Genomic DNA, 12,532 nt, shown 5'->3' with positions numbered 1-12,532 from the left:
AAGCCAGTGCTCAAAGTAAAGACCCCTATACTTTTCACTTGTGCTATTTTTAATTGACCTAATATCTGATCTGAAAATTCTGAAAATTACACTGGCCACTGAGTAAAATCAATAGTTATGTGACTGACTTCATTATAATTAAGTGGATTAACTGTAATGGTCATGGATTATTTTGCCTTAAATCCTGCAGAAAAAATGAACCTATATTTTACAGGTTTTTATTATTATTTTTTATTTATTTATTTATTCATTTTTAGCCAAACGTTATATTGAGACAGATCCTTCTGGAAGGGACAAGGGAACTCCAATTGTTACTGTGAAGCAAGGACTTGAACCCCCAACCTTCACTGGCTGGTTCCTGGCCTGGGATTCCAACAAGTGGAAAAACTGATTTGTCAGAGAAGGTTTCTGCTACCAACTCATCAGTTGTTGGTATAGGTCTATGCTCTGGCATTTTTAAGCATGAGCTTGCAAAGCGGTCTTGATGCAGCTATTATCACCCATCACCCATTCCCCACCTTTGAGTAAGGTAGCATATCTTAGCTTTGAAAGGCTTAAATGAAAATAGCAAAATAATAAGATGGTGGTGGGTTATTTTTATGCAGTAAATACATGACACACTATCATTGGTTTGGTTTGGTTTGGTTCCAGAGTGCCTTTTCAAACAGAAGCTGTAGATCAGTTTCATCAGAATACAAAATGCAAAAAATAAAATAACATCCCTGGGCCAAACTCTGCTCTCAATACCTGTAGAACTTCAGAGTAAGTCCAAAGAAAGTACTTCTGATTTCCAGTGATGAAACTGAGAGTAGAATTTGATCTGATGAAGACCTAACATTGTATTTATTCAGACCCATGGGAAAAATCCCAAAAGCAAAACTCATCCTTAATTTTTCTAATGAGCCAAAAATTTCTAGTCCTTTCTTGTGCAAACCTCCAACTGAAGGCAGAATCAGGAATGGGAGCTCTGTTGGACTCATACTGGGTTCAAGCTTCAGGTTTGTCTAACTGCTGCTCTTACATGCATTCCAGTGAGCCATCACTTCTGAATGGCATCAGGAGTGACAGCTTAAACCAGTGGGGGCCAACCTTTTTGACTGGTATGGCACAAATTAGCCCTCAAACCTCCCCCAGTGCCACTCTGATTCCCTTCCCCTGCTTGATTTCCTGCTCTGCTTTGTTTCCTGCCCTATTTGCTGCTGTACTACTTGTCTCCTCCCTCATCTGCCAAGTGCCACTTGTGGCACTCATGCTGCAGGGTGGCCACCTCTCGCTTAAACAGTGACTGGGTGCACATCATCTGGATTCACTAAGTGGCACTTAAAAGCATACTGCATGTCCCAGTACAGGTCATCTCCGCCCCTATCATGCTCACTCCCCTTGACTCATCTGCATTTGGTTTGTTTCAGAGATTTGTTCAAACTGCCAAACACAGCAAACATTTCTCATTATGTAGAAGACATCAGATGCACTATACAAGGGCTTTGGCAAACCACTTTTCTCTCATTAGCACTCCTTGTTCTGGGAACACGTTGCTATATGAGTAAGTTCTGTTGAATTTGGCCAGAAATTAAGAAGGGACCCTAAATTATTCTGTTGGAAAGAATGCAGTCTGTTTTAGTCTTAGGAATCGAGAGAGAGATTTTCAAAGGGATGTGTTTGTGTTTGTAGTTTAGCTTCGCAAGGCCTCCACCCCACCCTCCCAGTCCCCAGCCAAAGCCGGCTGGGATCATTCCATTTCAAACTTAAAGTAATCTCTTGACTATTTACTTCATAATGCTTATTTTACAATTTGTATAAGTGCAACTCAAATGGCCTATGTACCAAAGTGGATTCTTAATAATGAATGTTAATTGTATTTTTATGTATTTTTAAATTAGTTAGAAAATTCAAGTTTTTAAACTTGTGTTTGTACCTTTTCCTATATAACTATTTAGATTTTAAAGCTCAGTAAAGCAAAGAAGTGAAAACAGCCTCAGCTCATAGTTAAAATTATTGAACAAATTGCATTGTCTGGGCAACTGGAAGTATAAGAACCAGAGGATGCAGCAAAATATTAAAACCAGCTCTAAACCAGCTCTAAATCCAGTTTAAAGAGCAGAGAGGGTGGTGAGTTAATTCTGGGAGTTTGTTAGCTTGAGGCATTTGTTTAAATCTGTGTTACTGCAATTTAGCTATATTTGGAAGTTTTGTGTAAAATAAAGTTACAGAACACTGTATTATAACAGTATGTGTAATGCTGCTTTCCTCTCTAATTGTTTTTGTTTCATCAGTGATCCCGCTAACATTTAGCAGAACATGTCCAGGCAAGAATAGCAAATCCCAATCTCCTTTTAGGAGTACAGTTTAATACAGGTAATTTAATTCTCTGCTTGTGCGCCAGTTTATCCCAGCAGAGATCTGGCCCACTTTTAGATCATACAGGTACAACATTGTACAGATGTTTCAACTGGTGTGTGAGGTGAGCAGCTAAGCTGTGAAAACCAGTTGATGTATTTCTTTAAGGATGGTTAATAGTGCTCTGAACAGATATTCAGTCAGGTACCAGTGTGTTGCTTGCAGCTTCACCCAGGCACAACATGTATAATAGGCATAAGGAAGAGAGTAGGTTTTAAAAAAAAAAGTGTCTCTGGCATGTTTCTGTGAAACGAGAAAAAGTGAGGTCTTCGCTAGCTTTCTGGAAGGAAAGCTTAAACAAAAACCATAACCCTTTTTAAAATCAGTTGATCAGTTAGAGTGCTTTACGCAAACCACACAAGTCAGTAGGTACGTATACCCCTGCCTCCGTATGCTGTTTGACATGTCAGAGGATTCTGTTATAAAACATAATAGCGTCATAACTGCATTTTAACAGCTGGTGTCATACACATGGAGAGGGTTAAACGCTTCTTTTAAGCATGTTCCAGAATGGGATTATACCTCTGATCTTTCCAGGGCTTTGTCAATACATTTCAAAACATAGTTAAAACAGTTTTGGTTCATCTATGCAGGCAAGATAAATTGTATTGTAACCTTGGCTGAGAATTACATGTTCTCTTGACATAGTACTGCTGTGTAGATTACATAAAGGCCATATCAAAACGGCACCGTAAACTAATTTAAGCATAGAGATTGCTGGCCAGGCTTCCTGTGGTTTTGCTGGCTGATCTTGTTTTAATTTTTAATTAAGATTTGTGCTATAAATTCCTTAAGGAAGAAAAATGTCTTTGCCCACATTATGGAGAATAACTTTACTGATTTCTGTTTAGGTACCTAACGCTAGGTCCCTAGATTATTTGTTTCTGTTCATGTTTGAAGTATATGAGGTGCTGCACATATGGAGGAGTTTCAGTTTTCTTAAAGATACTGGGCACGATGTGAAACAGATTACGAGAGAGGAGGGATAACAATCTCCTCAACTATGGAAAATCTTATTATCAAAGTATGTATCAGCAGTGAGAGCTGTAAATACTCAGTATTGCTCAGTTAAGGATACTGTTCACTTAAAGTTTAAGTGCATAGCTTTAAAACAGCAAACTCACCTCCTTTATAGAAAGAAAAAGGAAAAAATGTGTGTAAATATTTAGAACTGCACCCAAGATTGAGCCACTTGTATTGTTATGAAATAATAGATGGTACTAGTTTTCTAATTATAATGGTGAAACATATCCCAGGGGCAGGGGTGGCAAACAGTCCATATGCTGGATCTAGCCCACCAGCTGATTGTATCTGGCCCATGTGTGGGTGACTGTGAACTCATGGGATTTGAACTCATGGGAACTCAACGCTCTGGCTGTTGTGTGGTGCTAGGCAGGCAGGGCTGTTTCTGCCATGCCAGGCAGGTGGATGAGGCTGCTTCCACCCAGCACTGACATGGTAGTGTCAGCTGCGGACCTGGTGGACACCCTTATTCCCACCTGGAACCTGCCAGCTGCATCCACAGGTGACACCGGTGCCAACCTGGGAGCTGCTTCTGGCATGCCAGGAGGGTGCTGGCATTTGCTGTGGATGCGGCCAGCAGGTTCTGGGTCGGGATTGGAGTGTGCTGCAGCTCTGGGTGGCATGATCAGGCAGCATGGGGACTGGGATGAGAGAGAGAGAGAAGCATAGCCCTTGATGGGACACAAGGCTCTCCAGCCAAAATAATTGCCCACCCATGCCTTAGAGGACCAACTTTATTAGAAGACCAATCCAATGCCAAGGTAATACAAAATGTTTAATGAGCTATGTCCTGCTGGCAGTAAGTACACTATTGATTCATAACTCACTTGGACACATTTTAAATGGTTATTGAAAAATGGCAATTGAAATTATCAGGTCCCGTAGGTACTTTAAGATTACAAGTAGCATTGGTAATTTATGAACAGAACTCACATTCACACTTTGGTGGGGGGCGCAGATCTTAGACCGGGTTCTGACATTTTTAAACCAGTCTTGCGTGCTGAACTTCTGTTTTGTGACAGGTATAGACTGGTGTCCGATCACTTATACTGGTAAAATTGCAATGTCTGCATCTGGCCTTAGAGATATGGTAATGTAGCCAATTTAAGAATCACATCCAGACATTACACATGGGAAGGGAGCCCACATCCAGTATCAAACAAGTGTATTTTAAAGCACATTTCAGTAGTGTTCTTTATCGTATAAGTGCACCTCTATTCTCAACAGTGATAATACTGAACGGGGGTTTACTTAGCGGTCTGTGTTGTCTGTGTGTATTCAGAATCACCCCAGCTTACATTTGTAACAGCTACTTTGTGACTCCTTTTAGGTTTGCTGAGGCTAGAAGGCTCTTGAGCAGGAGAGTTGCATCTATTCTTTTCTATGCATCATTGACAAAAGTGTTACTAATATTGCAGCTGCACAATCCAGGAGGGGAAAGAAGAAGTTGGACCTTGATCCCACCCCATTACACCTGTTACTAACGCAGACAGTATTGTGTTAGTTTGCTGCAATCACTGGATAGAACCAGGTGTGTTGCTGCTTCATACCTCAGAGGGATTCTACATCCCTGAGGCTGGAAACCCCCAGAGCTTTCCCCAAAGCAGCACTGCTTCCTTCCACTCTGGGTGTGGCTCTGTTCTTTTAAGAAACATTTAGGCCATATTAGCCATCATCTCTCAGAACAGAAGCATACTTCAGAACTTCGAATTTAAGAGTTTATCACAGGTCTAATTTGGCATGTTGTGTCTCAGCTTGATGAGCTACAGTTCTCCCTACAAAATGTTTGCTCTTCCTTTCCTCTTCCTTTCTTGGGATCTGAGTCATGCCCAGGAGTGGGAGTTCTGATTTCAATGCGAGTAGGGGATGATCTTTAGTCCACACCAGTTACTGAATAGTCTGTCATGCACACACTTCTGGGCTGTCTCAGAGTTGCATGTAACCTCCCGTGACTATCACTGGACAGTGAAAAACTGTACTCTCTCTAAGCTATAATTTCATTGCAGGGACACTAGAAAACAAGAGACTCATAATGCTGCAGGATGAATAGACATCTTTTCTGACTTTGCTTCCCTTGCACTTTCTTTTCCAGCCTTTCTCCTTAGCCTGCCTGACTTAAGCTTTAGGAGACAAACACACACACACACACACACTTCCCCTCACTATTGCTCTTCTGTTGTACAAGCTTTAAATAATACTTCAGCTGGGAATTGTCCAATTTATTTTTATTACTCCTTCTAAATAATAACAAGCAGAGTGTTTGTACAGAAGATAAGCAGCTGGGTAAATCACCCCATGCAAGGCCACTTGTCAATTAAATAAATCAATACTATCAACAAAAAGATACTATAGGGACAGTATTTGCCTCCTTCCCCTGAAAAACCTGCCCAGAAAGCAAAGTAATCTGGAATCCCTGACATATAAAATGAAAACAGCAAGAGGCAGGTCCTCCTCCAAGGAACTATTAACTGTTAAACAATTTCTGGCTAATTTTTTATTATTCCTTTGATAGAATTACAGACACAGCAATTATTCAAAAGATAGGCAGAAGCCTCCTAAACTTACTTGCACTCCTATGGTATCTTTATGCACCCCTGATGTCAGCAGGTGCTATGAAGATATATGTAATGTTTCTTTAGAAGTCTAGCAGGAAGCCAAGAGTATCAAGCTGGGAAGAGCTGTGTTCTAATCACTGATTTCTATAGAGAAGCTCTGCTTCCTACAGACGCTTCAGAACAACTCATGAAGTAAGCTGCTGCTTCATTTTTGATTAGTTAGGCTATAAGGTGCAAATCTACCCTGTCTTCTGCCTGTGTTCAGACTAACGTAGATCAGACTAACTACCTCTCTCTGGGGAGAGAGAGAGAAAGACTGCCATTATCTTCAGTGGTACAACTGTTTTCTAACAAAGCTCCTTATTCAGTGTTAGAAACGCACAGTTCTTTACACTGATTTCATATGAATTGCACCTGTGTGTCAAGACTGAGTTTGGTCATCTGACTCCTAAGGAAATTGACCCAAAAGCCTATTTAGGACATTAACCTGAAAGGTCTCTGCTATTTGAGACCCCTTCTACCCTGGGATTAGAGCTCTATGAGCAACGGCTGTGTTTAAACAGGCTAACTGGTTAGAGGTATCAACCTTTGGGTGGAGACGTTTAGAGTGGTCAGGGGAGGGGAAGTGGTCTCCCTCCCTCTCTCTCTTAGCTGCTATGCTCTGGGATTTGGGTATGGGAGGGAAGAGATGATTGCAAGATGAGTGAGAAGTGGTGATGAATACCTGAACGTCAGGGATTACAGGTGAGGGAACTCAATACTGAACTCATTTGGGTCCCAGTCTGCCAATAATATGTGAGTTACCCTCCCATATGCCTACCACACCTAGTTATTTTTGATGGACCTATCAAACTCAGAACACTTGTCCAGAATCTCTCTATCTCAGCACCTAACCCAAATGCTTTGGATAACACCCCACATCAGAAACTATCCAAGCACATCATCTATCCCTAGCATCTTGGTACCATCTTACATGCATTGACCAAAGCAGTTCATTGCCACTCTGTGTGTGTGTGTGTGTGTGTGTGTGTACATACTCTCATCATACATCATTTTTCAAGCCACAGCCCATTTGAAAAGAACCATCTTACTCAGGAAGATGAGAAATGGCAGAGGAGGAAGGTAAGTGCACAACAGCCTGGCCAACAGTTGTGCCCTCTCCCCAAGGCGCCACTTTTCCTATCTGTGGAAAAAACTTGCAGAGCATGGATTGGACTCCTCAGCCACCTTATAACTCACCAGGAACCACCCTCCCCACCCCACAGCAGACACGTGTACACACATATATACCCCTTCTGCCAAATTTTTTGCAGATCCCTCATGGCAGATGATGTTGCCCATAAGCTGAAATACATGATTACATGGAATTATTTCTATTTCCTTATATATAGCTATATTGGAAGCACTATTGTTCACAAGAGTCCAGGGGACGTGTTTAAGGTTGGTGTGAGGAAGGCTGATTTCATAGGCAACATGTGGGGAGAGTACTCTGGATATACGAGTTCCTTTCCCAGCTCTGCCATGAACTCCTTGTGTAACGTTTAAGTTAATCACTAAATCTCTGTGCCTCTGCACCCTTTCTATAAATTAATGGTAAGAATTCATAAGATGATAAGAATTCATCTGGTCTATTCAAGTGCGAGTTCTTCTAGGGGACTTTCACTTCTTTTGTACAATGCCTGATGCAATAGGGCTGCCTCTGTGTGATCTTCCAGGCACAACTGTCTTACAAATACTAATCATAATTCTAGACAGTGTTTGAGGCCCCTCTCGGCATAGGACAAATATGACCAGCATTCTCCTTTCTGCCAATCCTTCTCAGTACCTGCTCCTCAAAACTTTTTCAGATGGCAGGTAAATCCCCAACACCAGCCTGCAGTAATATTGCTGTTGCTGGTACTGACAGAGCCTGAGCTTCTGTCTTTCTGTCACAACTATTACAGTGGTTATCAAACATATGTTAATGTGGTTTCAGTACATTAATCTAATGCTGCATGGGGTCCTATATACTGCAAAGTGCATGAACTGAAGCAACAATGATCTCATGCTGGTTGCTGATGGCAGCACCACTATAAAGGATGGATTCCCTGTGCATGCTGTTGTTCTTTGCAATGGTCCTTCTCTCTTGAATAGTGCTCTGGTAGGAGTCTTTGTTTCAAATGAAAAGCAAAGAACATAATTTTGTAATGATAAAGGACTGAAGTGAGGGAATCCCTTGTCACAGAAAACGCCCACCTGAATGAATCAATAGAGATTAAAGAAACTCAGATGTTGTTCACTTTCTGTGCTAGACTGCTGAGCCCTGGATCAATTAGCAACCAGGGTTCAAAGGGCAGTTAGCATTTCTCTAGGTTAGTGCTAGGATGAAAGATCGTTGATTTCAGCATCTATAAATAGGGCTAAATTCTTAAATAAAGTCAACTGGATAGGATCTGCACATATTTCTAACAGATAAGTCTAGGCCCTCAGTAGCAAGACCTGACAAACCGTGGGCTTTATAGTAATATTTCTGCTTTAAATGTGTTTATGCTGTAAAAATTGTTGCATGCCTCATTTTCCCTGGCTAGGCTGTATGCCAGGAAGGAAGGGTTAATAGAGTCCCTGATAGGTCCCAGAGCTGATGTATGAGAAGAGATGGACCTCCACTTACAAAGGATGTGAATAGATTTGTTGAAAGTGGAACTAGAAGTGACACCCAGGATGCATCTGGGGAATTTGAGGGAGATGACCATTACAATGGATGGAGCAGCCTGAAAAAGCAGAGTGTTAGCCTGTGAGCTGGAGAGTCTGAACAGAACCAACAGCAGAGCTTACTTGGGAGTACACGTTGGGGCTGTGTGGACTGGAGAAACAGTTGCTGAGCTAATTTTGGAGTTTTCAGGGTTCTGTGGGATGGACTAGGGTCAAAGGAACTGTTTAACCTTAACAGGTAGACAAGATCTTGTGTGGCCTTTGCCCCAATAACTTTATCAAAGATGAATTGTCTGTTTTGCTGATAGGAATTTGGGATATATTCTTTTCCCATTTGGTGGGGTAAAATCCCTCTCTCGGGAGCTGAACTAGAAGACAGCTCTCTGAGGAAGAGCTCCAGATAACCAGAAACGATTAAGGACTGAAAGACTAGTGACAAAGGCCATGACCTCAGAGTTAGGAGTCAGGATTACCCCCCTATACAAGAAGCCATGGCTGGGCTGGTTTCAGGGGGATACGCAGAGACACCAGACAAGGCCAGAGGTCCTGAACAAGGTTCCCTGGGGGAATCCATGGCAGAGGCCTTGGAGGTTCAGGCAGAACGGTCCTCCCTCCTTGGCAAATATCTCTGCAGCTTCCTCTCAGAGCTTGTACTTAGGATGTGGCATACTGAATTGTCTGTCATCCTGCCTTCCTCCTTGCCTCAGTTCTACCACTAGCCAACTGGAGCTAGTGATACCAAATTTTGGAAGTACTGATGCATCGATGCCATCAAGGAGGGGTCTTTTCAACACCACTGCTGAAACAGAACAGTAGTGGGTACTATCACTTGTTCCTGCATGCACATATGGCTGTGTCCAGATGAGTCTGGCCGTGAGGTATGTGGCACCACAGACACATTTGCAGCACCACATACCGCACATTCAGCTGTTCTCCATGCTGCAAGGGAGCAGGGGGACGGGCGGGGTTGGATATCTAGGGGTCAAAATAATCTGTACAAAAAAAAAGGGGCAGAGCGACACGTGCAGGGGCAGCGTGCACTGCTCAAAACTAGACCCTGGCCGGCCATAGCCATACTCATCCTCCGGCTGCTGGCCAGTGTCCGAATGGCAGGATTGACACTGCTGCAGTCATGGGAGGCCCCCAGATATGGCTGCTGGAGCCAGCACACTGCTGGCCACAGCCTCGCCTACCCCACCCAGGGTAACCTGCTGTGCACCAGAGGGTACATGGCACAGGTGTTTCCCAAGGACAACTAACAGCAGCACAAGGTGTGCCATTGCTAGTTGTCCCTGGGGAACCAAACATCCATGCTCGTGTGGAGGCAGCCTATGAGGCCAGCCCACAAACCATCAGTGGCTAGCCAAAGAACTCCCATTACATACAGTGTTATATTGGAAGAATGAGGTAGAGTAGAAAATTGAGATTCCTGGTTTGAAGGACATGGGCCAGGCTTCTTCCTCTTTAGTCTTGACCTGGCCTCAGTTCAGCAGCCAGAAATCCTATCCTCTAACTTAGCACCCTTGAGCTAGGGGCAGAAATTTCGTGCAAACTGGTATAAGTGATAAGAAATGGATTCAAATCTGTAACATGAGAAGTTCAGTGCACATAAACTGCTTTCAAAATGGGAAAAACTGTTTTAATATAAACCTGGATGGATGTTGTATCAGACTTAACTTGTTGAACTTCTGCCCCAAATCCTGGTGATCGATTAACACCCAAGAACAATATCTGCATAGGCACATGCGCTATCAACCACACGTGGTTGGCTAATATTTTTGTATTATTCTGGTAATCCATAGAATCCATGGATTTAACTGTAGAGTTGTAAAATCTTTCAGTCTGCACCCAAAATCTGCAGATTTCTGTGCCTTGCTTCCCCATCATTGAACAAGATTATTCACAAAATGTAAACGTTAGAGGTCACCTTTCAAAAACTAACCTAGCTTTATAAAAAAAATAAATCTTTTGATGACATGAATGAAGAGGACTGCTTGGAAATTGGCAATTTCCTTGTATAATGCAATCAGTAAGAGGCAAATCAAAGGAATTTCTATTTTTCTTATCAGTAAGCAATTTATATTGTGCTCTGCTTTCATTGAGGCTGACGTCAAAGGTAGTTGAAGACTAAGAATTAGAAACATTGATTCCTTATTATAATGTAGCTCTGGTGGGTTTAAATTGACTTCTGGTGTGTGCAAGTGGGTTCTGTCAAGTCTCACTTATGCTAGGGAAACAGTATTTGTTCCACTTCTTTCTCATTTGGTGTCAAGTATCTTGTAGCTATAGCACTTCTATGGGATATAAAGATAATTCTCCTTTAATATTATATACAATATTAGAACTGCTTTGATATTTTAATAAACCAAAATCTATTGCTAAAATAATGGACATTACACTGCTTAAAACTATGGAAACAGAAAAAAGTTATTAAATTGTACCATAACTGTATCAAAAATGACAACAAAATGCTGCTGACATGTTTAATATTGTTCTGAATGAAATGTGTTGCAATTGTGTAGGATATTTTGTGTTTGAACATTGATATTTGCTTTCACTTTCAATTTAGCTTTCATTTTCCATTTCATGTACCAGGTAGATGATTGCAACTTGCATCATTGAAAATATCTTTGTCTACAATTTTACTTCTAAAAATATATGGGCAAAGTTATTGCATATTTTTCCCTCTTCATAGAGGGAAATTCTCTGCAACACTTTTCCTAAAGTGCCATTAGCTCAAGATAGCCTCTACTTTATAAGAATGTATTCACACTTCACAAATTCTCATTGTGCCTATTTTGTATCTAACTTGTATTCACTGTTGACAATGCTAAACCAAACAGTTTATCCATATGTGTGGATACAGAACTAGATAAAGAGATAAGGAACAGTAGGAGATAGTAATGTGATCATACTGCTGCTGCTATCCAAGCATCCCAGTTGCATGATGATTTTTTTAGATATCATATTTACACACACACCACAAACCATCTTTCCTCTTAAAATCAGCTCTCCGGAATTAGGGTTTATGTCTTAAGTGGGGAAGCTTTTTTAAGTTTGTGTTTTCTCACCCTGCTATCTTCTGGGATGCCACACTTCCTGAATACCCCAGAGGCCCCAGAGTAAGTTTCTAGGAAGACTTACTCTATCACATAGTCAACTGTGACAGGGCAAATCTTCCTTCCTTCCTTCCTTCCTTCCTTCCTTCCTTCCTTCCTTCCTTCCTTCCGGGGACAGTCTGCCCTGACTCACCTGTCATGACTTGAATGTTACTCTGATATATTAAGTGGAAGGCTGCCCATTCACTACCCCAATGCCAAGAGGTGCTATCCACAGCTCCAAACCTTCTCTACACTGTGGCCCGTGCCATAGAGATGGCATCCAGATTGGTATTGCTCCCCAGTCTGAGGCCAGAGCAAACTCAGTCCTTTGTTGGCCTCTTCCACACGCATGCACTCACTCACTCACTCACTCACTCACTCACTCACTCACTCACTCACTCACTCACTCACTCTGCCCTCCTCTCACAGGGGCCTCTTGCACTCCACCCCCTAACGTGCAATTCTCTACTGTCCTTGTTCCCCTTGAGCGACCCCTTTGGGCCTTCAGGCTTCGCTACTCTCACTCCGGCACTACCACGCAGCAACTTCAGATGCTGCGAGTTGACCTACTCTACGTGGTGTCACCTTGTGCTGACGCTGGGCTGCCTTTGCCCCTAGCTCCCCACTGGGCAACTATTTTCCTGCTGTCATGCTTGGGGTTGGCCCATGTACTGTCCTTCAAGCCACCCTTTGCAGCCCTACACTGTACCCCACTAGCACAGTCCTTCAGGTGCCCAAAATTACACCCTACTCTGTGTGGGCCCT

At 42.3% G+C, this 12,532-nt stretch overlaps 1 protein-coding gene across 1 annotated transcript in view; it reads left to right on the top strand.

Annotated features, from left to right (window-relative positions):
• SCIN (scinderin) overlaps window positions 1-2,225 on the top strand; it is a 91,712-nt gene extending 89,487 nt beyond the window's left edge. Inside the window, exon 16 of the mRNA XM_006261770.4 lies at window positions 258-2,225. Coding sequence (XP_006261832.1) covers window positions 258-391 — 134 coding nt within the window. The 3' untranslated portion in view covers window positions 392-2,225. The remainder of the gene's footprint in view (window positions 1-257) is intronic.
• The last annotated feature ends 10,307 nt before the right edge of the window (window positions 2,226-12,532 follow it).

The sequence above is a fragment of the Alligator mississippiensis genome, chromosome 5 (genome assembly GCF_030867095.1).
Source record: "Alligator mississippiensis isolate rAllMis1 chromosome 5, rAllMis1, whole genome shotgun sequence".
NCBI classification, from domain to species: domain Eukaryota; kingdom Metazoa; phylum Chordata; order Crocodylia; family Alligatoridae; genus Alligator; species Alligator mississippiensis.
The sequence above is the reverse complement of the archived record's forward strand: the minus strand, read 5'-3'. Positions and strand labels throughout refer to the sequence as shown.